This window comes from Hippopotamus amphibius, chromosome 4 (genome assembly GCF_030028045.1).
Source record: "Hippopotamus amphibius kiboko isolate mHipAmp2 chromosome 4, mHipAmp2.hap2, whole genome shotgun sequence".
NCBI lineage: Eukaryota > Metazoa > Chordata > Mammalia > Artiodactyla > Hippopotamidae > Hippopotamus > Hippopotamus amphibius.
Genome location: NC_080189.1, coordinates 160,201,749 through 160,228,274, shown reverse-complemented (window position 1 = coordinate 160,228,274; position 26,526 = coordinate 160,201,749). Strand labels below are relative to the sequence as shown.

General features: G+C 46.5%; 1 protein-coding gene across 4 annotated transcripts in view; it reads left to right on the top strand.

Moving 5' to 3' along the window:
• The window catches only part of AREL1 (apoptosis resistant E3 ubiquitin protein ligase 1), a 48,151-nt gene extending 30,277 nt beyond the window's left edge, over positions 1–17,874 (top strand). For all 4 annotated transcript variants that reach the window (XM_057732630.1, XM_057732632.1, XM_057732631.1 and 1 more), the window contains 12 exons: positions 1,395–1,472; positions 2,208–2,349; positions 2,482–2,603; positions 3,579–3,654; positions 4,204–4,313; positions 4,916–5,095; positions 5,268–5,393; positions 7,435–7,564; positions 7,652–7,710; positions 9,618–9,707; positions 10,126–10,301; positions 10,401–17,874. In XM_057732630.1, coding sequence (XP_057588613.1) covers positions 1,395–1,472; positions 2,208–2,349; positions 2,482–2,603; positions 3,579–3,654; positions 4,204–4,313; positions 4,916–5,095; positions 5,268–5,393; positions 7,435–7,564; positions 7,652–7,710; positions 9,618–9,707; positions 10,126–10,301; positions 10,401–10,503 — 1,392 coding nt within the window. In that variant the 3' untranslated portion in view covers positions 10,504–17,874. The remainder of the gene's footprint in view (positions 1–1,394; positions 1,473–2,207; positions 2,350–2,481; positions 2,604–3,578; positions 3,655–4,203; positions 4,314–4,915; positions 5,096–5,267; positions 5,394–7,434; positions 7,565–7,651; positions 7,711–9,617; positions 9,708–10,125; positions 10,302–10,400) is intronic.
• Positions 17,875–26,526: the final 8,652 nt, after the last annotated feature.

The window sequence follows — 26,526 nt, the reverse complement described above, 5'->3', positions numbered from 1 at the left end:
ACAGAGCAACAGTCTGAAAATCAGGGCGAGATCATTGCCTCATGGGGTTCAGGGATGCTAAGAGAGGCTGATTCAAGTTGAGCAGAAGCTGTGCCTCCTCTTCTGCTGCGCATGTCTGTTTTGAACTGGATTGCATCTCTGTCTAGAGAGTCTGTGCGTTGGTACTTTGGAGCACCTGTGGCATTCTGCTGTTTGATTGCTTCTGGGAAGATTTTTCAAGGCATGGCTCTCAGAGTTTTAAAGAAAGCTACTTTTAACCATTAACAATTTCTCAGTAGTGTAAAAATTACTGTTGGCCCCTTGTGCTGTTTCAGAACAATTTGATCTTTCATTCTGTGATTTGTGAAACCACAATAGATGTCATCATTGGGGTACAGGATTGGAATAGAGAAATTTTGGCAGAGACAAGGAGGTGAACTTCCCAAGCCCCTGAGCTAAGAGGCGCTTTGTGTTAGGGATTTTCTTTTTTAGTATTTGAATTTTGCTTATTCATACAGACCTCAGAAAAATGAGACTCTTGAAACATCCCATTACAATTCCTTTAATTGCATAACCAAAACTGAGTTCTAATTCTATTCTACTTCAGAACACTTCGCTATGTACCATTCATCATTTAAAAATCTAGCCTTAATTTGGCCTGGGGGAATGGCAAAAAGGGAAGTGAGTAGGTAGAGATAAAACACATTGGCTATGAACTGATAATTGTTGAAGCTGGTGATGACTTCATTGTACTGTTTTTAGTATGTGTTTCAAATTTTCTTTAATGAAGAGTTTTTTAAAAATCAAGAAAAAAATCTGACCTATTACATGTTCAGATAGTGGGATTTTTTAGATTAAGAAGTTACTGTATTGTCTTTTCCTTTTTTGTAAATGGCAAGAGACCTCTTTTTATTCTCACATAAAGGATTTTTATGAACTTTTTTGTATGCGACTCCTCCCATCCCCCCCCTTCCCCAGCAAATCCTTGGCGCCATTCAAATAGGGATAAAGCAGCGGGCGTGGGCCACTGGTGCTCCCTGTCCACTGACTTGGAAGAAGTCTCTCTGAGTGGCATCCGGCTAAGCAGGAGATTTTGATTGTTTCTAGGTGAAATGTTCTCTACTTACAAAGTGAAAACCGATCTCAGATATTTGGAAATGGTATTACCACTTGAGTATTAAGATTATAAAATATCTGTGTGAAATTGCATTGTGAGAGTAATATTTTAAATTTGCCTATTTTAAGATAGAGTTGATGTTTTCTATTTGATCAGTCCTGAGTAAACATCTTCTTTGCTCAGAGAGGAAAAGGGTTATCATGAAAAATATAGATGGGGACTGATAGTTGAATTACTATACCCAAATAGAACCTCTTTATTTATCATTCACTTCATTTTCTATATATTGGTCCTCCAGCAATTCTCAGTGAAGGAGTTCTACCTGAAAATCATTCCCTGGCGCCTTTATACCTTCCGAGTGTGCCCAGGAACAAAAGTAAGTTGAACCTTGTATCCGGTTCATGTAAAGCAGACTTCAGCCTCCAGTGTGTCAACCTTTTCTTTTTTCCTAGAAGGGCTTTTGGTGTTTTGGGAAGTTCTCATTGTGCACACAGGATTTATTGCCAAATAAAGGAGTTGTTACCTCCTTGTGAAGGATATAGGAGGACACATGCCAACAGAAACAGCAATTGGTAGCAAGTCAGAATACTTCACAGTTATCTTTTGCCCCTGAGAAGTTAATGGCGACGGTGTTGGTAACTGTGACCCGAGCTTGGCTTCCCAGTTTGCCAAAGCTAACTCTTTAAGCACCAGCAGTCTCGTGTATTAGATAGATAAATAAATAAATAAAGGGGGTTTTTGTTTTTTTTAACTTTTCTGAGTTTTTGGAATCGAAAGGCAAATCATTTTCCTCCAGCCCAACCTATTCACATACTCATTTGCTATTTACATATTCTTACTGCTTTCACCCTTCTTATATTTTATGTTGGGAAGTCTGTAGTGTTGCCCATGATCCTTACTAAAGGTGGTCTCTGCAACTCAAATAATTTAAAATGAAATCTGAATCACAGAGTACTGAGGTGAAAAACAAGGAGATGTACTCCTGGTAGGTACTTACTTAGAGAAAACAGGCTTAACTTGTTTTTGTTGGTTAGTGCAGAAGGGTAAGGATGTGAAGGTTTTTTGCTGGATTTGAAGGCGTTATAGATTAACTCCTTTTCTTTTTTGTTAGTTTTCATACCTTGGCCCTGACCCTGTCCATAAGCTGCTCACACTGGTGGTGGATGATGGCATTCAGCCTCCTGTGGAGCTAAGCTGTAAGGAGAGGAACATCCTAGCGGCCACGTTCATCCGCTCACTGCATAAGAACATAGGTGAGGTTGGACAGCGATTCAGATGGGGAAGGCGGTGAGCCCAGATGCCCTGGATGCCTGAGGGTGTAGAGGCGGCGGGCACAGATGTCTTACAGTGAGGCTGTAATTGTGATGGATCTTGCTGCTCCTTAGGAGGCTCTGAGACCTTTCAGGACAAGGTGAACTTTTTCCAGCGAGAGCTTCGGCAGGTACATATGAAAAGACCACATACCAAAGTCACCCTGAAGGTCAGCAGACATGCCTTGTTGGAATCGGTGCGTAAAGTTTCATCCCCGTCAACAGTTGTCAAAATTTTCCAACTAGAACCCTCTGTGATATTTGGTTATAGTCTGCAGGTTATCTTTTTTATGAAACCCACATCTCTGTTTCTTCTTTAGACATATTAAATACTGTTCTGTGTGTTTGATTATACTGAATTTGGGGCACATTTGTTGGAGGTATGTTACTGAAGAGAGAGACTAGTTGACAATTGGCTTTAAAATCTGCACCAAACTAGTTCCCTGACAATCTCATGGGACTCCTATGTAGGGCAGGTGTTAAGTTGTTGTTATAGAAGAAAGTTCCTGTTTTTGAATCCCAGGAATAGAAGAGCTCTCGTGGGATTAAAAGGAAACAATTTTTGTTGTCACTCTGGTCTGATGGAATAGGAGCACCTGATGTGTGTCTGTCTCCACTACACAGACACTGGCCTAGTTCTTACATTCCTTGAGAATGAGAAGGCTTTGGTCCCTGTCCAGAAAGTGTTTGTGATGTTTGGCTCTAGTAGGTGCGACTGGAAACTCCTTTTCTCAGCCACATTCTCCTTGTGGCATGGCTCCCTGTCTGAACCTAGCCTGTGGCTGAAAATGTCTAGTGGATAGACCGTACTTTACTGAAAACCAAGACTCCTTGGTTCTCTTGCTGATAGCTTACTGATTTGAGCCATTTTTACTTCTTTATTTAAGAGTTTTCTTGTTAATAAAATGAGGATTGTTTTAAAAAAATGTTTCAACTTTCCAGTAAGGCAATGGTGTAAATATGAATTAGATTTTTTTTTTAGATTTCTTCTGGAGATATGTACATTTTAAATATAAGATGGTAGTGTTAAAGCTTATTTATGAGTAATGTATTGCCTCCAAGTACTTGTGGTTATTAAATGGACAATGGCAATGTTCTTGTGTTTTTTTCTGTAACACCCAAGAGATACTGGCCAGTGTTCTGACAGTTTCCTTTCTTTCACTGCTTTTCAGTCTCTGAAAGCCACTCGGAATTTCTCCATCTCAGATTGGAGCAAGAACTTTGAAGTGGTTTTCCAGGATGAAGAAGGTCAGTTTTGAAATTTCACATTCATCTTTTTAGATTCTCCTTCCCACCCCTCCCTGCCTCCTTACCCTGAATCCACGGAAAACAAAAACAACCCCCCTACACATACTCACCACCCTGCCCTAACTTGTTTTTCCCTGGGAAAAAGAAGTCGTGAGTCAAGACAAAAAGGGTGATGTTTACTGGCTAATAGCTTGGTAGACCTTGTAAAGCACATACATATAGGGACTTGGAGGAAGAGCTCTTAAGAGTTTGAAGCAGAAAGGCAAAGTAACTTTTGTAGAACCAAGAGAAATGCCAGTTTCCTAGGATCTCTGCTCAGTATCCCCACACTAGGGGTCATTAGCTTAGTGATCAGAATACCTGTAATCCTAAAGAAAGACGTGGGATTTCAAAAAAGTCCACAGCTGAGGTGGGATGGAATGGGGGATACCAAAGTGGTGGACTGGAGGGAGTAAGGATCGGAGAGTGTAAAATGATGAATAAATGAACAAAAGTGATGAGAGGTAGTAGATCAGAGTCACTTTTTATTTTTATTATTTTACTTTGCAGCTCTGGACTGGGGAGGGCCTCGCCGGGAATGGTTTGAGCTAATCTGCAAAGCACTATTTGACACCACCAATCAGCTCTTCACCCGATTCAGTGACACCAACCAGGCATTAGTGAGTCTGTGACTTCCCCGTGGGTGGGAGGAAAATGTGGATTGTGTTATAATGGAGAGACTAATAATAGTTTGAATTAATCAGATTGCCTCCCTCCTCTTTGCCTTCATTATTTCATCTGTAAAATAAGAGAAAATGCAGACAGATGAATATTTAACTTAAAAGCGTTATAATACAGTGGCTATTCTACTCCTTAGTATTTTAATAATTAAGCCATTTTTCTCAAAATATACCTGAAGCAATTGAACTCTGCACCAGATCTTTGACTAGGCAGAGTAGAGAAGTAGACTTTGGCTGAAAGACGTTCTGGTTTAGGGAAAAGGCATCATATCATCCACTGATTAACTTCCGTTTGCAGCCAGGGACCACAAAATCAATATAAGATTCTTCAATTTAATGTAAGTCCATTTTTGCCCTTTATCCTCCAATCACTTTGAATTCCTCAGTGGTGCCTACCAAACAACTAATGCCATTTGGATGGGCTCTTTGATCTGAGCACTGAAATTCTTGCTCCCTTGGGATAGAGTTGGGGAGGGAGGATTTTCCCAGAACTAGGCTTGAAGAAAAATGGCCCAGGGCCATTTAATCTCTCTCCTTGACAGGTGCATCCCAACCCTAATCGCCCCACTCATCTGCGCCTAAAGATGTATGAGTTTGCAGGGCGCCTGGTGGGCAAGTGTCTCTATGAGTCCTCTCTAGGAGGAGCCTACAAGCAGTTGGTCCGAGCTCGCTTCACCCGTTCTTTCTTGGCCCAGATCATAGGACTACGTATGCATTACAAGGTAACTCTTATGTGTGCATTTTCTTCTAAGGCCCCTGGCCATTAACTCTGGGATCTCTCCACCCTCAGCTTATTATTCTTAAGGTTGAAGATGTAAGTGTTCCAAGCAGTTACAGATTTCGTTTCTGGGTAAGAGTAGTCATATTCTATTCTGTGTCTTTCTGTCTCCTCAGTACTTTGAAACGGATGACCCAGAATTCTACAAATCTAAAGTTTGTTTCATCCTCAACAATGACATGAGTGAGATGGAGCTGGTCTTTGCAGAAGAGAAATATAACAAATCAGGTCAATTGGACAAGGTGAGAAAGAGAACTGAAGCTTGTGGGTCCCATTTCTCAGCCTCCTCTAGAGCAGGGCTCTCTAGTAGAACTTTCTGCAATGACGGAAGTGTTCTCTATTTGTGCTTTTGAGCACCCAAAATGTGGCTGGTGTGACCAAGTAACTGAATTTCTAAATAACCACATGTGACTACTGACAACCATATCGGACAGCACACCTTTGGGGCACTGCATCCCACACTGTAGGGTCTTGGCCTATTTAAGTGGAACCAAAGACACATGTACCCATCCATCCCACCCATTCCTGCTTTTCAGTAGAAAAAGAGCTAAGTGAGAGTGAAGTGTCACTGCTCAAGCAGCTTTGGAAGGGATGGCAGTGTCTTTCTTAACATTAGGGGAAGGGATGTAAATGACTCCTATTTTAACACTGTGCATATATATTTTAATTCTTTTTATTAGAAAATTAATAGCCCAAAGTATTTCTGATGCAAATGTGGTTTTGTTTACATCCTGGGGTTAAATATCAAATGATAATGATCGAGCTAACCTTGCAGTCACAGGGCCTCCCTGGTGGCACAGTGGTTGGGAATCCGCCTGCCAGTGCAGGGGACACGGGTTCGAGCCCTGATCTGGGAAGGTCCCATATGCTGTGGGGCAACTAAGCCCATGCGCCACAGGGACTGAGCCTGTGCTCTAGAGCCTGCAAGCCACAGCTGTTGAGCCCACGTGCCACAACTACTGAAGCCTAGAGCCCGTGCTCTGCAACAAGAGAAGCCACCACAATGAGAAGCCCACGCACTGCAACGAAGAGTAGCCCCCACTCACCACAACTAGAGAAAGCCCATGTGCAGCAACGAAGACCCAACACAGCCAATAAATAAATTAATTAAAAAAAATGAAGTTGCAGTCATAAGTAATTGAAAGCAAAATAGCAGTGACTGAAAATCTGTGATCACTGATAGCACTGAACTGATAATCAGATACCTTCGCGAACATTGTGGGGATCCCAGCTGTCGGCCTTTGCACATGTGTGGGCGGAGCCTATCCTCCTGATGCAGCAACTGCAAGGCATCTGGAGTCAATGGAATACCGAATTAGGATCTGCAGGCCTAAGGGAGTACTGATTTTAATTGGATTTAATATGAATACTAAATCTTAGTAATTTACTACTTAGGCTACTGGTTAGAAATGCTTACATACATAACATAAAAATATCCAGAATTGTGTACAATAACAGAAAAAAAGTCTTACATGTTTAGATCCATTGAAAATCCTTGCTCTGGAGCAAAGTTCCATCCCTACCATACTGTCGTCAGGGCCTTAAAATCTGATCTTATAACTAAATGGAGGCCTTCACTCACCTAAGAAGACAACCATGGTCATAGTACACAGGTTTTCTGGGGTGGTGGCGTTAAACTGTGCTTCAGGGCTTCCTGAAAGTTCCCTTAGGAGTTGTTCATTGGGAGGAGGGTGCCAATTCTTTTTGAGAGTCATGCAGTTCAGCTTTTTCTTTGCAGATAGAAAAATTGGGAGCCCAAACATCTAAGTGACTGAAATCCTGTAGTGAGTTAGTCTCCAAGTATCACGCTGTGGCTTTTTCCATTGACTCAGATTGGAAATAGGAGAATGTAGGAGAACATCTGTGCCCATCTCAGAATTTCTGAGGCCTGAAAAGACTTCTTCAGTACTTATCTGGTTTTATTTGTTCTCAGTTGGTTCAGGGGTTTGAGAGAAGAGGTCAGTAATGGTGTGATTTTGGATCATGGAAATGTTAAAGTGTTGCTAACGAGGAAGCATAGCATCTTCTCGCTGTGTCACCACTATTTGACCAGGTCAGAGAAAACCCACTGAGAGACCCACTTCAGAAATAGCAGTGAGCAGAATAGAGCAATAGCGGTAGGAACCCTGAAGCTAAAGAAAACCAGTGTTGAAAACCTGAATGCACATCAGGACCTTGTGACCATGGTGGAGTTCAGTAATGCTGTGTTTGTGGGGCATACTGGGCAGATACCATCTTATAAACTCCAAACCACATCCTTTTCCTGTCTTTTGCCTCTTTCAGGTTGTAGAACTTATGACCGGTGGAGCTCAAACCCCAGTCACCAACGCAAATAAAATCTTCTATTTAAACTTGCTGGCCCAGTATCGGCTGGCCAGTCAAGTGAAAGAGGAGGTGGAACATTTCCTAAAAGGTGGGATCGTGTCTATTCTTGGCTTTGAGGTGAAAATACTTGGATCCATGGTGTGGATATGGCTTTAACTTGGCTACTTTGTTTCAGGCCTGAATGAGTTGGTCCCTGAGAACCTTTTGGCTATTTTTGATGAGAATGAGCTTGAGGTAAGTGCTTACAATTGGAACCTTGGTTCTTGGCTTGCTATTTTATTATGCCCACAGGAACCAGCTTTCTGCACCTTCTTTTATGAGATGTGGTAGGAAAGCCCTTTAGGAGTTGGTTTCACTTTTGTCACTCTTCCATGCGTGGACCCTTTCTCCAACTTTTAAAAAATTTGAATGTGAAAATTAAGAATTAGCAAATTACTAATTATTTATGAATAGTAATAATTAATATTTATTCACAAATATTATTGATACTGGTTGAGTGGTAAAGAATGTTGGCATCCTGTACAGTCTTTGTAAATCCTATGACCTTTAAAGTTGATTTAAGGAAATAATAGAATTTATTTGTTCAGAGACTGTGTATTGAGTGCCTCTATATGCCATGTGCTTTTGAGGAACTGGGGAGCTAGGAATGAATAAGACAAAGTTCCTGCCCTTGTGGAGCTACATTCTGGTGAAAGAGACAAACCAAAGATGTGATGCATTTCACAGCTTCGTGCTACAACGCCATATAGTTATTATTTGAGATCCTGTAACAACCAAAATGTGGCTGTAAGGTGGTAAATACCCTGCTATAATTAGCAAAATTGAAGTTCCATGAACTTCAGGTGTAGGCAAAAAATAAAACCTGTTTGCTTTTACCTGCTGCTCACAGATGATACGCGCACTGCAAGTTATTAGCTTTAACCTCCCATAGCCTTTATGAGGGGCATGTTTCTATAAACTGCTTCCTATTGGGAGGAGGTTCCTCTTTAAAAATAGGGAAACAAAAAGTAGTTTCAGGTAGTGTTGCACAATTTTTATTCTTATTAACTGAATTGGCTTTGAGAACAAGAAAAGTCTTAGAAATTTTCAACACGTTTTGTACCTTTAGATATGAAGTCCGAATAATGAACTCTCTCCCAGCCTGAAGTTTCTGACAGACCTGTCACCTAGTGCTGTCATTTTCTGGGCTGAGGAACAGCTTCTGGTGTCAATTGTTTTATCCTGAAGCAAAGCATTTGTAATAATTCATCAAGTGTGTAGGAGGAAGGACACAGTCCCTTAGGGTTGTTCGCCATCCTGCTCTTAGTTACTGGTTAGCTTAGCAAGTTCTTTTTGAAGGAGCCAAGCTTCTCAAGCTTAGTTTGGACTTTTCTTGTCTCTTGATTAGGATGTTTCATTCTTTATAGCTATTGGATGAGTACTTACAGTCTGCTAAGTAACTTGCTGGACCCTGAACCAAATTAGGACATCAACAAGGTGTTTAGGGCTCTGATGCCATTAATGTTCTCATTTTTTGGCATTCTTTTTCATTTATCTGATCAAGTAGAGGCAGGGCTGAAGGGACGGTAGTAGAAGTTCAATCCATAAAAGAAGGATGGATCCTGGGAAAAAGAGAAGGCCATCTAACAAATTCATGAAAAGGATAGGGTCTGCTTTTTCCCCTGGTATTCCCAGGCCACGTCCGCAGCAGACTGTCAGTAAACCTTGGTTCCGTTTTTGTCCTTTGTTTCAATTCAAAATATATAATGTATAGGAGCAGTTCCTAATTAGGGGTGTGCATCAGCAACGCTTGGGAAACTTTCACAGTACACAAGCTTGCAGCCTAGCCCTAGAGATTCTGATTCAGTAGGTCTGAGGTAAGGCCACAGGCATCATCCATCCGTCTGTCTGTCTGTCTGTCTGTCTATCTACTTACCTATCTGTATATTTGTTAAAGCTGTGTGATTTTTGCCACACTGATTAGGAACCATTGGCCTATTAGAATTGATTTTCCGAAAGCAGCATTCTGGCATTATGACCTCACCTTGTGTCTTTTTCTTGATGTTTTCTGTATTCCACATTTTACATGTTAACGTATTTTGACCTTATGGTGGGACTTTGCCCCTCTGACTATCCTAGTAACACCTGACTGTCTTCTCCAGCTGCTGATGTGTGGGACTGGAGATATCAGTGTGTCTGACTTCAAAGCCCATGCAGTGGTCGTTGGTGGCTCATGGCATTTCAGAGAAAAAGTAAGTGGGCCAAATTTCTTTTAGTCAAATTTGTGCCATATTGTAAGGAAAAAGTTTCAGAAGGAAGAAGTCAAGGAATCAGAGAAGCAGACATGTCAACTGGGAAAAAGCCATATATGTGGGAAGGGCAGGTGTTGGTCCAGGCGGAAGGGAACCCTGGTCCCTAAGGGCTGTCATGCTGCTGCCACAGAGGCAGTACGTTGGAAAGGCAGAGAAATAGAACCAAGTAATCAGCGACTACCCTCCTGACTGTGTGACAGTATCAGTTCCCTTTAAAGAGGTTGTTGACTCTAGCTGTTCCTACCTGCGTGCAGTAACTGGGGCCCACCCCCGCTTCAGGATATCCTGTTCCTTCCCCCAGGGGTCAAATCCTAGGCTGCACACAGGTGTGACCCCAGCCTTGTGTCCTCCCTGCCAGGTCATGAGGTGGTTTTGGACCGTGGTATCCAGTTTGACGCAGGAGGAGTTGGCTCGGCTGCTTCAGTTCACAACAGGCTCGTCTCAGCTACCACCCGGAGGCTTTGCTGCCCTCTGTCCCTCATTCCAGATTATTGCTGCTCCGACCCATAGCACGCTACCAACTGCACACACATGGTGGGTATCTGACTGCCTGGCGCATGCTGTCACAGGGGACTGTCTTTCCAGCGTTTCTGGTGGTGTGAGTTAATCACTTCTCTCCCCTTGGCCTTCCAGTTTCAACCAGCTGTGCCTCCCTACGTACGACTCATATGAAGAGGTGCACAGGATGCTGCAGCTGGCCATCAGCGAGGGCTGCGAGGGCTTTGGCATGCTCTGACCACTCTCCTGCCATCCTCTTGGCCCCCGTGCCTTGTAGAGCATCTGGGTACACGTAACAGACATAACCACTGAGCCTGACATACACAAACCATCAGCCAGAAGCTGCTGCATGCTCTCCAGTGTCTGGAGTATTCAGTCACCTACAAACCTTGTCATTCCCTTGCCCCCTCCTTTCCCATCCCCCCCCCCCCAACCCCCAGGCCACTTTGGCAGGTACATAATCTGAGCGATTCGCTCAGTCACGAGAGGAGGGCTGTGCTGCTGTGCTTGCACTTGGTTCTTAGAAGATCTCAGTAGTGGGAGTGGCACTGGACTACCTCTCATGGTGACTAATGGCATGAAAGGATCTTTTTTTGTGGTGTTAGAACTGGAAAAGGCGCTTTCCTTGCAAGCGTTTCTGGAAATGATCATTAATCCATAAAGAAGAACTCCCTAATAAGCTTTTTCTTGGATATAAGCCCATGAGACAGACAGACCTAAGAATGTGAAAGAGAGCTGGGCTGTTGCCTCCAGTGCTGAATGTGACTCTCCTTTAGGGCTATAGGGCATGTCTAGGCACGTGGCTGGCTCGAAGACTACTGAAGCTTGTCCCTGAGTTTGTTCTTTACACTGAGGTGTGTCTCAGCCTGGCTACTCACCTCCAACTTATGCAGTCTGCTAAGAGCTGGGGATTCTTTAGATTTTTACTGAAAGAAAATTTTGGAGCCAGAGATTGGGACAGCATGCCACTGATCCCTGGTCTTCTCTTTGCTTGGTGTTCCCTGGCAGCGCTAAGGCAAGGGAAAAGGGGTCAGTAATTTAATTGCTTCTCACAGGTCCTTAGGGCCAGGATGCAGGGAACACGCATAGATGAGATACGTCAGATGAAAAACACCTAGCTGTCCCAGTTACTTCCTGTCACTCCATCAGTTTACCAGCAAGGGCAACTAAGGAGGGAGGAAGATATATTAGGTTCACTGTTACGTGATGATTGAAGAGAACCTGCAGCTGTTTCTTGGAAGATGACAGCAACCTTTTTCATTACGATTTGAATGAAGACATTTTCAAGACTCAAAATCTCATTGAATTCCCAAATTTCTGTTGCTAAGAAGGCTTTGCTGTAAGCTACCATTCCCAGTGGGGCATTTGACTCTGAGAATATTAACAAGCCATCTTTATTGCCAAAACCAGCAAGTACAAAGAGTCCAGAGATGAGGCGGGACTTGTGGCAATGCCTTGGCCTCCTGGAAGCACGTCTGAGCCCTCCTGTTCCCAGGGATCATGAGAAACAAGCCTTCCTGAGCTGCTACAGTTCCTGCCTGACCTCACTTCTTCGCAGTTGTCATTTGTCCTCCTTGGCATGGGTGCTGACCTCACTCATCCTTGGGGTCTAGGATCCAGCATCAGGGCCTCTGTACCCCAGGGTCCTCCATGCCACATGGTCACTGCTCTCCTCAGGGACCAGGACAGGGTGCTGCTGCCTGCCCCGGTGTTTTCCCATGGGATATGCACAGGCAAGTTTCATCATCCCAGGGAAACACGATGCTGCCCCTTGGGCCCAGAGAGGGTTTCCAGCTGGGGCACATGGGCTGGTTCTGCTGTCTTTGGCCATTGTTCTTCTTCTGGATTCTGCATTCTCCCCTCCAGAGACTGTTGCTGGAGTTCGAGTTGATTTTCTTGGCTAGATATGTCCTTTTAAGCTCTAGTCATAGCACTTTTCAGAGCATCCTGGGTACCATTGCAGTGCAGCTTCATCTTGCTGTGGTCCCTAGCCCCAGGGTCTTCGTTTAACAAAACCCTTTGGTACTGTTGTGGTTTTCTATTCTTCCAGTTTATTCTCTCCTAACTATTCAAAAGTATCTTTGCTCTTTTGGCTTTTCCTTTGACCTTTTTTTCTAATCCTGCTTTGAAACTAGCCATTGTGGGGAGAGGTACACCATGTCTGAGAGAAGGAAAAGCGTCTGTTCCTTCTTGAGCCGTTTTCTATTCACGTTTCTTATTTTGGCCAGTTCTTTTATTTATGCCCTTGTGGCCCAGGTACCTGGGGAGTCAGCTAACCTCCTGGCCTTTTAGTCTCTTCAAAGGAGACCAGGCACCAAGTGAACACCAAGGAAGTTGTTGGCATGTTTCTAGAACTTCAGCAGAGACCAAGCCCTGCTGCAAATTTGTCAGGCCAGACAAAAGGACCAGACAGTTGCAGCAATAGTGTAAATATTTTGTACAGTAAATAAATGAATGTTTAAAAGGACTAAGGAGCAAGTGACTGCTTTACGTGATGATTCAGGGCTTAAATTGGAGGTGGGGAAGGAAAAGAAAAATTTAGGGATGTTTTTGCATTTCCTCAGTAATCCCTTCAGAAGCAGTCTGCTTGGGGTTAAATGTACTCCCAGAGACCTGGCCTGGCCTGGTCCTTCTTGCCCTTTCACCCTTCCCTGATTGCTGTCCATGGTGCCAGGCAGGGCCGTGGTGCTTGCTTGCACAGAGCGCCAACGGCTGGGACAAGTGCTTGTGCTCAGCTGCAGAAGAAGAAACAAGTTTGGCAAAAACAGAGGATGTTTGTTCACATCAGTCTTTTGAACATTAATTAGTTGTTGTTTTACTACATAAGAAACTCAGTGTAGAAAATTTGGAAATTAAAAAAAAGTACAAGGAAGTGTTACTTGCCATCTAGAGGGAATAACACTTTGGTGGATGGCCCTCTTACTTTCACGTAATCACACATGTATTTCTCAGTGTGCCCTCGACCCTCCCACAAGTGCTTTAGGTGTGGCAAACAAAAACCCTGCTCCTCAAAAGTTTTTTGGTGGCAGGTGGGAACAATTCTTTTCCAACCACAGATAAGCTTGGCAGAAGGAAAAAACCAGACCTCTGATTTGGGGCTTGTAGGAAAAGTGTTAGGGACCCTGGCTTTCTTGGGGAAGTAATCATGATGTCTTTGTACATTGGTTCCCATTCTGGGAATCAAAATGAAATCTCCTTTATAACTGTTTTTTTTTTTTTTTTTGGTTTTCTTTTTTGTCATTTTTTTGTTTGTTTTTGTTTAGTTTGTTTGTCTTTTTTGTTTTGGCCACACCACATGCCCTGTGGGGTATTAGTTCCCCAAGCAGGGATCGAACCAGGACCTGGCAGTGAAAGCATCTCCTAACCACTGGACCACCAGGGAATTCCCCTGTAATAATTTTTAAAGTATAGATTTTTTTTCTCCCCACCCCCACCTCCCAGACCCAGTGAATTGGAATCTTAACTTAAAAATTACTCCTTTAGAGCGCATTCAGTCTACTCCCAGCTCATCAAGTTCTCCTGAGTGGTATGAGATGTCTAAAACACAGAAAACAAAATTCTGCCCCTCCAACTTTACACTTTTAGGTTATTTAACAGTCTTAAATTTTTTATACTTGCTGCTCTTGTGGCTTTGAATGGGTCACTATGAACATTCACCACTGAGTGATTTCATCCCATTGTGAAGTTATTCTTAAGACTCAAGAATTGTTCTTGAATTAACACAATAAAACACTGCCTTCAGCTTCTCATGCACTGTTACCTCTGAGCCACTGCAGCTCGAACTCTGAGACCTCTGCCTGACCACACTTCTCTTAGGACACAGTAGAGGTTCTCCAGCAGGTGGCTTGACCAGAGAGAGCTCCTTACCTCTGCTTTGGCTTCACTCTTAGACTCTCAGACATAATAAGGCCGGCTCTGGGTATCCTGTAGTTCTTCCATTTAAAAATGAATAATTCCTTCTTTTATTTTGAGATGAATATATATACACATTATATATACACACTTAAAAAAGGCATACAGGCATGTACAGTTTAACAATTACAAGGGAAACGCACCTGTAACCACCATCCAGGAAAGAAAGAAAACGTGACAGCACTGCCGAGCAGGTCTCCTACCCTTCTAGAGGTAACTCTTCCGGACTTTTAAGGTAATTGTTTCATCAATTCCCTTTTCAAACAGCCTGTCCTAGAAATCACAGTGGGGACGGGGGAAAAGAGCCTATGTGGTCTCTTGATACAATGTTTGCGAAGGGCAGTTTCTCCGTGGTGATTACTGTCCCTCACAATTAGTTTAAAAAGTCTTCTGGAACCATTGTTGCCCCATGAGAATCCAGTTCCAATTCCTGATGCCGAGTCTGATGAATCATATTCAGAGACCACCAGATCTCTCTGCAGAGGTTTTCCCCCAGATATTCTAAATCGGATACCCCTTTGCCTTGATACCCTGAAGAGGTTTTGTGGGCTGATCTCCCGTGATCATGGTTCTCCCCGCTGGGCAGCAGCAGGTTCTCGAGTAGCATATAAGTGAAGTAGTATTGAAAATGACTTGGTACTAAACGGTACCCAAAATCGTGGGATGGGCTAGTATTCTGATTCAGAGAACTGAATCTGTGCAGATTCTAACAGAAAGCCACCCCAAAGTTCTTGGAGGGGTTAGGTTTTTGTTTGGAGTGCAAAGGGAGGGCATTTAGAAATCTGCAGGGGCTGTGGTGACGTTCTTGGTCCACATGTGGTAGAGAGGTGCTGCTAGTTGGGATATGCCTTGCTATGAATACCTTCCTCACCCTCCAGATTCAATTAACTAATGTTTCTTGCATACGAACACTTCGTGGTGGCCACCGCAGGGACCTGGTTCTCTGTGGTGAACTCGGGTGTGGTCTCTACAAGATGCTCAGTGAATTCCTGGTGAGGTGATACAGAGGACACAGCCTCTTTCCAGAAGTCAGAGACTCCTCTGCTATAGTTCTTTTGATACGGCATCAAAGGTGGCTTTAGCAAAGTTGTCCAGGTTGTCAGTAGGGTCCTGGCTTGTTAATACAAGCCAGCAGCCACAGCTTCTTTTTTTTTTTTTTTTTTCTTCGGCGGGATCTTCCTGGAGCTGGGATCGAACCCGTGACCTCTGCATTGTCAGGCGGATTCTTAACCACTGCGCCACCTAGGAAGCCCCTGCCACAGCTTCTTAAACACAAGGTGGAGACAATGTTGATATGTCTAGGGGCAGGGATCAAACACACTAGCACAGAACCATAGTATCTAGTCACCTTGTAAGAACAGTGAGGGGCTCGCTCCCCTTGTAGTCTTCTTTCAGGGAGATGATGGATGATTTATCCAGGGTGAAGCCTGTGGGTGTGGTTGCTACTTGGAGCCCCCAGTTAGCAGGCCAGTGTGGCCTTTGTAGTCTTTGATGGCCACAGATGCCTTAAACCATGTTTGGCTGGCCAACAAGGCAACTTTCTGAGTGAGCAAGGTCTTAGGACCTCATCTCTTCGGGGTGACTCTAGGAAGAAGTCAGTCTTGGATTACTCAAGGAGCTAGGTGAGGATATACATTTCTTTTATAAACTTCACTGTGTCCTAGACCAGGTGGCTCCTCCTGATGACAGGAACCTACTTGTATCCTATGTTTCTAACTCCAGGGCCCCTGGGCCTCCAGCCTCCCCTGTGGGACAGGCATCGCCTGTCATTTGGCCTTTTCTCGAAGAAGTTGCCCTTGAATGCTTTTGCATCAAGTGTGCAGAATGGAACCCTCAAAGGGTAGAGAGCCATGAATTGATGAGCTTGAACATTCATATTTTTTTTTTAACTCCCATGGTTCAACCTTGAGCAGGACAATCTTTCAGTATTAGTTCTCTGACCGGCAAAATGATGCTGTTAACTAAATAAAATTGACTAATAACTTGGAGCCCTTGGAAAAGGTTTGCTGTGTATATAGTGTGCGTGATACCATGTTGATTATGGTGTAGGGCCCTGGTAACTTCTACAGCAGGAGACTACATGGACCTGGGGGCAGTAGGGGCTGCTAGAGTGGATGACTGGTATGGGGTGGGGCTCTTTTCCCACCTTGCCATGTCCAGGCAGGCCAGAGGGAATGGGTGTTCAGGACACCTAGTCCAAACACCTGTGAAGAAGACCCCAGGTCAGAAGAGAACACCTCTCTCTCCTTCATATGACCCTCCAAAGGCCAGAGGAAGTATTTGAGGGGACTGCATCTCAAGTCATGTCAGGTGGTAGGCAACCTAATACCCTTGACTTTCCTTAACCTACCTGATTACTGAATCATAATAGTAGCTACCATTTTTTGAGTTCTTCCCTTATGCTAAGAGCATTAATAATATATTGTCTCATGTTGACAATGACCCTGCAAGGTAACTCTTGTTTTCTCTGTTCTATACAAGACACAGTTGAGGCTCAGAGAGGATAAGCAGCTGCCAGGGTTCCTTAGGTGGTAAGTGGCAGAGCAGTATTTGAATGTGGGTCTGTTTTATGTCACAGCCCGAACTCTCCACGTTGCTGGTTGGTCTCTAGCAGGTTAGGTTAGACTAAGAAACAACGCAGGCACTGGGCCACCTGTGTTCACTGACTCTGTCTCACATTCACTTGGTGACACAGTGTGACAGATGAACACTTTACCTTTGTTTACCTGTCAGTCGAGGATTTGGGATATATGAAGAGAAGGCTCTATTGCTTCAGCATAGAGAGCTTTTAAGAGATACAGTTGTTGGCAATAGCTTTAAAATTTTTGTGTGTAGAAAGTTCCATAAAATACCAACTAATAGCTTGAGTGAAGTGACTTCCAAGTTTAAATGAATCCTGTCTAGAGTGTACAAGACACCCCTGAGGGTATAACTGAGGAAGAATATCCTGACATCTTCATTATCCCCACTTTGGTTGAAAATTCATAGGCTGCATGCAAATGAAATACTAAAATGAGGTCAGACATGCTACACAATAATACCCTGATGTTTATCTCTGGTAACTAAGTCTGCAGAAAAAGACTCATTTAAATAAATCTTTTGGCTCTAAACTCTCCTTACATGAAACAGCACCGTTTGGCAAAGGCCAAATCTCTGGTGGTTATCTCGCTGAGGAAATTAACATTTTCAAGAATGCCAGAGCTAAAGGGAGACACACCTCAAAAAAGACTGATTCTATTGGAACTATAAACATAGTATCTTCTGCAGGGTGAGGGATCCTATACCTCTCTAGGGCAAGGTCACAGCTTCTACCACCCCCACTTCACCTGCATTATGGATTTGCACAGGGAGGGGTCTTTCTGAATTTTCCCATGTTTTGACGGACCGACAATGTTCCGTTTCTGCTCAGAACTCCCACTTGAAGGAGTTGCCAAGACATTCTTCTGTTTGTCCATTAGCAGAGTCAGGGATGTCTGTCTTCGCAAGCCAGCTGGAAAGCCTTTGATGGCTTTTATGTTATGTTGAAAACAAAATGTTGTGTTATTGTGTAAGAGGGAGATTATGTGTGTGTGTCATGGTTTTGTGCTAGTTCTCATAAATCCTGTGTCTAATCCTACTCTCAAGTTGTCATTTCATTTGCTATAAATGTACCTCACTTGCCCCCACTACCAAAAAAAAATCTGATGTTTCTGTTCCATTGCTGGGTTTATGGGCTCCTTTTTCCCTTTAGTTCTTTGCATCTGCATTTCAGCAAACATCTGTGGATCAGGCACTGTGCAGGGAGCTAGGGACACACAAGATAGACTGTGTGCTTCTGAACAGCTCACAGTCTCATGGGGGGAGACAGACATATAAACAATCCATTTTCCTTAGAGTTTCCTTCCCCCAAGGCTTGAGCACCCAAAGCCATCACCCCCACCCCCATAGTTTCTTTCATTCTCATTTAATTTGGGGGGCAACATTTCTGCTTATGCATTTGGAGATTTTCCAAAGTATAGAGTAACAGCTGCAAGTGAAATTTGTCGAGCTCCTTACACATATACAAAGGGAGGGAAGTGCGTCTCCCTGTTGATTTTCAGAGAAGCAAGAACCCTTGCAAAGATGGATTCCAAACCGAGACCCAAGGAGCAAACCCCTCGTTGTGCCATAGATAGGCCACCACACCTGAGCAGTTCCTGGGAAAGGCTGGGAAGGGGACGTCCGTCCTCTTAGGACCCACTCCCCCTTTAACCTACCCTCCCAAACAAAGCAGACCTGAGGTGTTGACTTTGGCAGCCGGGGACTGGCTCGTACCGTGCAGATCAATGAAGGAAATTAAAATCTTGAGTGAATGTGGAGAGGGATGTATCTCCAACACGAACAGCAATCAGAGGGTTCCTACTATGGTCAGAAAAACTAGGGGGTGGCAGAGGAAAGACAAAGTAATGTTATTTCCAGGAACCCAGAGGCGTGAAGAGGCAAATCAATTTCATGAGTAGCCATGACGTTGGTTGTGGCCACGATAGGGGGAAAACACAGCCTCACTCCAGTTTCCCCTGACGTTTATCCAACCCACAAAAACTGGAGTCCTTGGTCATCTCTGTAGTGTGCTGCAGCCTGATGCTTAGCCCTCTCTGGGGTTCGGGCAGATCTTAAAGTTGATGCCCCAAGCGTCTGGGTTGGATCGCAGCTGGATGGGCCATTGCCTCGAGGATAACGTTCAGGCTTCTTTTCCCAGAGGGAGTTCTCTGATTCCTTGTCATGATAATGCCAGCCTGTGTCTCCTCAACAAGTCAAAGCAACAGAATTACACTTGGGTGTTCTCCTACAGATCTGACACTCGCTCTCCCAGTCAGGGTAGACAAACATGTCGGATCCTGGCAGGCTCCCACGTGCTGCTCTTGGAGTTGTCTGGAGGTGGGTGTGGATACCACAGCCATGCATCAGTCTGCCCCATAAAGGTCTGGTTTCAACAGTTCTGACTGAGATCCCGCTACACCTTGAAAGTTCTATTGTTTTGGCATCCAAGCTGCGTCTTCCAGACAGCCTCTCACACCCGGAAGCAGCGCAAACCTCTTGTGTCAGATCATATCTTGATTTTTGGCTCCAAAAATATCACTGGGGATTCACTACGGGAGGATGAAAAAAAAAAAGCAAAACTCCAGTCCTGACTTTTGGGGGGTCAGGCTGGGCTTAGGGGCTCGGTGTGGTGGGAAAAGGGGGCCAAGATGGTGGTTGGCACAAGGATATGGAGAACTTTGGAAGCAGAGCCAGAGACTCTGAGGATTGAGGCCCAGGAAAGTCTGGCACGAGTAAACGTTGGGTATGTAACCAGGAACAGTCGCTCTATTTTTCTCAGCCTTGGCAGTAGGTCAGGGCAACAAGCAGTTCTAGCAGGGTCCACATCCTTCCTATTGTCTCCACCCCAGCCTCGCTCCTCGTCCCAAACATCTGCTTCAGATTTGGGCCCTTGACTTCTCCCTGATTCCTGTACCAAACTGCGGGTGGCAAGGGTGAGGGGGCAGGTCTGCAGGTGTGGGATGGAAAAGAAGAGGAGGAAGACTCTGGGAGAAGCTGCTGAAAGGGTTTGTTTCAGGTGCGGCAGCGGGGTCTGCCTTTTTTTTTTTTTATGTGCTTATGTATCACCAAGATCTAACCAGTAGGTTGTTTCCCTCTCAGGGTAGATGGAGCAACCAAGGGAGGGAATTGGGACCAGCTGGGCAGGGCTCCGGGGCATCCCATGGCCTGCTTTTCAAAGGCAGCTCAGAGTCACTCCAGAGGGAGCAAGTGATTCGTGCCCCACGAGGAGCCGTGGAAAGGTGCCGATGAGGTATTAAGCCCTCCTCCAGCTAGCAGGGCTAGCGGCTGCGGATGACACCCCGTGAGCCAGCGCAGTGGAACGAGCCTAGGACTGGAGGTGGCAGGAAAGGAGAAGGAAGCCAGTGCTAGCAGTCAGTCACAGCAGCCTCAAAAGTCTCGCTCGAAGGAATTTAAGTTTCTCAAGCATTTGCCCTGAAATCCCAATCCATTTTAAGTGCCTGAAACACCCCAAGAGAAAACGCTGGGGCATCTAAGGGAATAACCTCAAAACTCTTGTAAAAATAACAATAGCCAGCACCTAACACTGTGCCTGGCCCTGTTCGAAGCACTGCCTGGATTAACATTTAATCTTCGCACTGGTCTACCAGGTAAAGACAATTACTATCCCCACTTTAACGTTGAGGAAACTGAGGCACAGAGAAGCAGCTCACCACGGTTACACGTCCAGTGACGTCTAGATGTCGAGCAGGCCCTGACACCTCATATCACACAAGGTCAAAGCAAGTGGAGTTTGGGGCCAGGACAGTTAACTCCGGAGTGTTCTGTTCATCCTCCACACGAGAAACAGATTGTGCGAGCCTCTGACTTCTGGCACCACGTGGGGCCTGTCTGGCAGGCACTTCTTCATGCATTCCCACCGTCCGGTGCCTCCTCAGGCTTCTGCTCCCCTTTGAGCCTTCGCTTTCCGCCTCCGCCTGCAGGGCAGGCGGTACCCCTCCATCTCCAGACCCAAATCAGCTGGAGGAGGTTCCTCAGGGAGTTGCCTGGGCTCCCGGTCCCTAGTGGGGAGTGGAAGAGGAGCTAAAGGGCAGGAGCTGGCCAAGGCCCGCAGACCAGGAGTCCCATCCAACTTCAAAGCTGCGGTGGGAGCCAAGCCCACCCCTTGGCTGCCGAGTCCGAGGCCTCACTGACATCCAGCTCGCCCTGGTAGGCCTCTGTCTGTGCAGTGGCAGGCTGCAGGCCTCTTCTAGCTGCCTCAGCCAGGGCGATGCCAGAGCCCACTTTCCACTTCAGGTGGGAGCAGCCCCTCTCCACCAGGAGAGCAGTGCACGGCTGAGAGGTCCCAGGAGGTCCGCCTGACGGGGCCGGAGGCCTGAGCACCTCCGCTCTGCAGCCGTGGTGAGGGGGGTCTGACCGGGCTCAGTCCTCCTGCCTTCCAGCCTTCGCTTCTATTGTGTCTCCACGAGGGCGGCTTCCCTTCTCATCCCATCCCCACCCTTCAAACCCAGCTCATGTCAGAGAACGTGAAGGTTCGTGCAAATTTCTGAAACGTGCTCGCACAGTCTGACACATGAGGCCTTGAAAACTGGGGTGTCATCATCACTATCAACCATGGTCAACCCACACCCACAGCTGTCTTAGGCTTTGTTGTAGACTTGAATTGGGAAGATCTGGGTTCAAATCCTGACCTTGCCATTCCTGGTTGAATACTCTTTGGATAACTTGCGCCATCTCTCCCAACTAGAAAAGATGGATTCTAACACCCACACAGTGTACCCCCACAGAGGCAGTGTGAAGCTCAAACGAGATAAAGGATGTGAACAATAGTTTGTAAGTCACAGAACCCGCTACAAGTGCTGGCATGGCCTTTTCTACCTCCACTGGGTCATGGGGGCTCTGGCGCTGGTGAACCTCTTGCCCGCAGCCACGCCTGCCCCTTGGGATGATCTCATCCCTGCCACTGGCCTAGCCTGGGGGTGGCTAAATCCCTTTGTCCTTCTCGTCAACAAAAACAAGCGTGGAATTATTTCAGAAGAAACTTTGATTTAAAAATTCAGGAGATAAATGAAACCAAGAAAATGCAAAAGAAGAGGAGCAAGTGGACTCATGAACACGGATGTCTTCTGCTATGAAGTTCAACCTCGGGGGCCAAATTCATTGTGAGCCCTGACCACGGGCCTCAGCCTTGCCTGGTGGATTTGGGGTTGAGAAGCACCAAAGAAAACGAGAGCCCAGAACGACAGCGAGCCACGCTCCTCTCTCCCTCCCTCCCTCACACACACACGGGAGGGGGCTGAAACCCACAGAACTTACAATGTTATGTGTCTGAGCCGCAAGTGAGTCTGGCCACCAAACGCTGATACCCTGAGACACTAACAAGGCTGACACTTAGGGCCCCACACTCACACAAGTCCCTTCCAAAGTTATGTATTTTTTTCAAGGTCGTAGATTTTATAATACTTGTAAGATTTTTAAACTGTAGTAGACTTAGACCACTGTCTCCACCCCAGTTTCTCCTCTGTCACAGCTCCCTTCGTGTCAGCTAGGGGGAGGTGGCTGTGGCATTTGGAAGTGTGACAAAGGGAATTTGAGTTGGGAATGTATTCAGTTGGGTTTACTGCCATAGAGTCATTGGTTTTGTTGGGAAAACATCCATTTGGGTCGTGTGTGATACATCTATGTCGTGTAATATATTTATTGCTAGCAAATCTGGTTAGAAATGGCATTCTGGAATGTTTCCACCGCACACTCTGGGGACTCACCTGATGCAGTGACAGGTGCAGGACCAGAGCCTTATCACATCTGGCACCAGAAGTCTGCAGGTGGGAGAAGAGAAACACACGTTGAGATGGATGGAGCCAGAAGCCATTCTGTGAGAAATTTTTCCACCCAGATGGTCAAAGCATCTTGAGGTTTTCTGTTGTCTGCAGCTTATAAAATTTGGGGAGCACACTTTAAGAAAAAGTACAAAATTAGGTATGAAGGAGAATATTTATTTAGAATTAAAAAATCACAAGTTACAAAATTTTAAAAAGCTAGCAAATACCACAAACAAAACAAAGTCCAGAAAATAATGCAGACCGGCGTCTTGTCTGCCCCTGCCAGCACCGTGTGTAGATCTGCCGTTTCTCCTCTGATGGGATGTGGGCAGAGGGACCATAAAGATTTAACTTCAGCTTAGCCATTTGGGGTTCCCGGGAATAGAGAAAGGTGGTGAAAATTAAATATGAATTTTACACCATCTTTTGGCACTCTGTGCAGGCCCCTGCAGGGAGGACAGATACTCCCAAAGCCAGCGGCCCCGACGGTTTCCTGAATTGAGAGCCGAGAGCTGCACGCCAGCTTCCCACGGTACTGGCCTTTGCCATGTTCAAATACAGGGAGCAGAGACTTCCTGAGAGTTAGCAGGCTACTGCGACGGATTCCTTAGGAAATCGGGAGGACCCGCCTTGGCCAGAGGGTGGCTCTGCGGTCACACAGCTTAGGGGACACCTCCTAATGTTTACTTGACGCTTCCCTGTGTCTTACATTGTGTTCCCCAGACGCAGACCCTGCAGCAAGGACTTGTGTGAAAGAGAAATTCTTAGGAATCTTCCCAGGAGTAGGGGAGGGAGAGTGAGAAGGGAGAGAGGCCAAGTGAGGATGCCATGTCAAGCAAGAGGTCGGGCCGGGGTAGGGGAGGGGAGTGGCTCAGTGTGCTAGGAGCTTCGGAGCTGGAGGTGTTTATACCCCTCACCCAGATCTGTAGGTTAGGGGCTGCCGGTGGGGGCTGAGGGAAGCAACTTCCCAGGCACTTCCCTGACCTCCATGCAGGCAGCCGAAGCAGGTTCCAGCAGCCGGGGACAGGTGCTGGTGGGGGGTGGGGGTGGTCCTGAAATGACACGGGACACGTGGACAGAGAACCGACAGCATATGTTAAGCCCGTGCCCCGTCTGCCACTGCCCACGGCTTTAGCTGCCTGGTCCTTACTCGTGGTCTGGTATCACTACTAGTTACCATGTACAGAGGATCTCGGTGACTCCTCGAAACAGCCCCATCATCACCCCCACTTCACGGTTGAAGCAACTGAGGTCAGAGACAGCTGCTGTGACCTGACCCAGGCCCTTCCTGACCATCACCCCGGGTCTCACCACCCCTCAGGAGCCGAGGCACCCGGTCTGCTTTGCCCACCACTCCTACACGCTGCCTAGCGCGGCGTCGGCGTGAAATGGGTGCTCAGTGCATAAAGGGTTACGGAACCAAGGGCTCAGCCATCACACTAAGTGCCACACCTCTGGGGACCATGCCTCATGACACGGCACTGTGGTGATGCCCCCTTGGTGCCGGCCCGGTGCCAGGGACTACAGGGTGCCCCGGGGCCTGGAGCAAATGCCTGCTGGGCGAAGACAGCCCTGAGCAGAGGCGGGGAGCGTGCCAGGCTGCCGGGCGCCAGCTGTATTCTGACAGCACCCTCACTCGCACCTGCAGCAGTGTTTGTGGACTTGCCCTCTAAAAGAGGCCACTCTCCTGGGAACCACAGCAGCGTATTTGGGGATGGTTTTCAGTGTGGCCCTCGAGCTCCCCCCAGAAGTTGTGTAGCATTCTCAGCCTGTACATGAGTTTAATGTTGGTACGTGAGATCACTAGTGGTCTCTGGAACGTGCCAAAAAGTGGTCCCTGAGAGCTTAGAGGGCTGTGGACAGCCTAATAAAGGAAAATAAGGCAACTGGAGGTGGAGCCCATATCAATTGGATAAAGTATTTAGACTGTACACAAGCCAATGAAAAATCACATTTGCCTTTGGAGACTGTCTGAGGCCATGCAGGGGTTGAAAGAGAAGGGCTGCTCCCAGCTCTTGGGAGAGCAATGAGGGATACGAAACACACCCCATCACGTCCTGCCTGCCCTTCACCTGGGCCTGTGTCCCTGGGGGAGACAGTGACCGTGGTGCCCAGCTGTGTGGCCTCTCCTCGCTGCTGGAGTGGGCAGAGTCTGGGCCAGGAGGGAGAGAGATGTTACACTGAAGGGGACCTCAAGCTGGGGAGGGGCTGCAGCCAAGCTGCTCTTGCAGGCTCGGAAGCTCCAGGCTGGTTGCCACCTGCCCTCCCCAACTCAGACTAAATATCCAGCCCTGCGGGTAAGTGAGACATTCTTGGCCTCAGACTGCCCAGGCCTCCCTGGCTTAAAATCGCTTTCCTTCATGGAACAGGGGCTGCCGTCTGCCCTTGGCCTGTTCTTCCTGTTCCTCACTCCAGGGGCTCAAGCTGATTGGCAGACTTATCCAAGCATGGAGGGTAGGGGCACTGGCCTTGGGAAGCAGCCAGGAAGAGGGAGGGGGTGAGAGCCAGAGACAGAGGACAGACATGGAGTCAGAGACTGTCTGAGAGTAAGACACAGGGTAAGACAGGCAGTGACATGAAGACAAAGAGATGGAGTGAGAGAAACGGAGAGAGACTGAAAGAGAGAGAGAGAGACAGAAGCAGAGAGAGGCAGAGGAGAGGTGGGGAAATAGACATATCACATAGGAATGCCAGAGAAAGAGAAATGCAAATACAGGAGAGAAGATGGGACAAAGGCTGAGTAGACGAACTGGGCCCTGAGCTGGGGCTCGCACATCCGAGCGCAGCCTTGTCCATCAGCAGGGACAGGAACGAGTTCTCTAAGGTGGGCCTTACGGGGTGGGGCAGGGACTTCCCACATCCCCACATCTGCTTCCCATCTGCATCCCACTCATGGTGGATTTGCATCCCCAGGCTTTTTCTCCAGAGCCACAATCCATTCAAAACAAACCTCGGCTTTTCATTTGTAGCTGCAAATCCATGCAGACGTCTGTGGCTCTCTTGAGTTGTGGGGGGCCCCCAGCAGGTTCTGGCAGTGCCAGTGCAGAACCAGGGAAGGGGAGGAGAGGGTGGAGAAGGCGAGGAGAGAGAATGGCCCCCTGGCTCTGACCCGGAGAGGACTTGGCGTCAGCGCTGAAAGGCTTTTGGGAGGCATCGCAAGACCACCAGACCTCCCAGGCCCCTCCCCAGAGGCTGTACCTGCTGTGCTGGTAACTTGGCCAGCTGTCCTTCCTGCATCTAGGGGAGAGGTACGCCAGAGCAGAGCCCTCAGCTGTCAAGACTGGCTTTGTCAAAGCAAGATGCACAATGTTTTTGACAAATGACACATATTTAAACAAAAAAAAATTTTTTTTAAGCTAACGAAAGGGCTCTGTAAAAAAGTCCAGGCCCAAATCCCAGTGTCTGTCTCCCTCCTGCCATTCTGCCATGGTAGCTACCCATCCTCTCCTGTCTCCTTTTTCTGCTCCTCTCTTTCCTGGCCCAAGCCCCACCCCTTCTAGGGCTTTCCGATTCTTCTATCACAGCAGCCCAGTCCTACCACTGCCCCTCCTCATTAGCCCACTCATTTTGTCATTCACCCACTTATTTCACCATGCATTCAATAATTCACATATTCGACCACTGATTTCTTCATTCAGTGTCCCCTGAGCACTGCCCTAGGTTTTAGTGCCCTAGGCAACTAGTCCCTAGTTGCTGTGGACTGAATGTTTATGTCCCCCCAGAATTCCTATGTTGGAACCCTAATCCCCAGCGCGATGGTACTTGGAGGTGGGTTTGAGAGGTAGTTAGGTTTAGATAAGGTCACGAAAGTGGAGGTCCTATGATGGAATTAGTGTCCTTATAAGAAGAAGAGACCAGAGGTCGCTCATTGTCTATCTCTGCCATGTGAGGACACAGCAAGAAGATGGCCATCTGCAAACCGGGGAGAGGGCTCTCACCAGACGTTGAATCTGCTGGTCCCTTGATCTCGGACTTCCCAGCCTCCAGACTGTGAGAAATAAATTTCCATT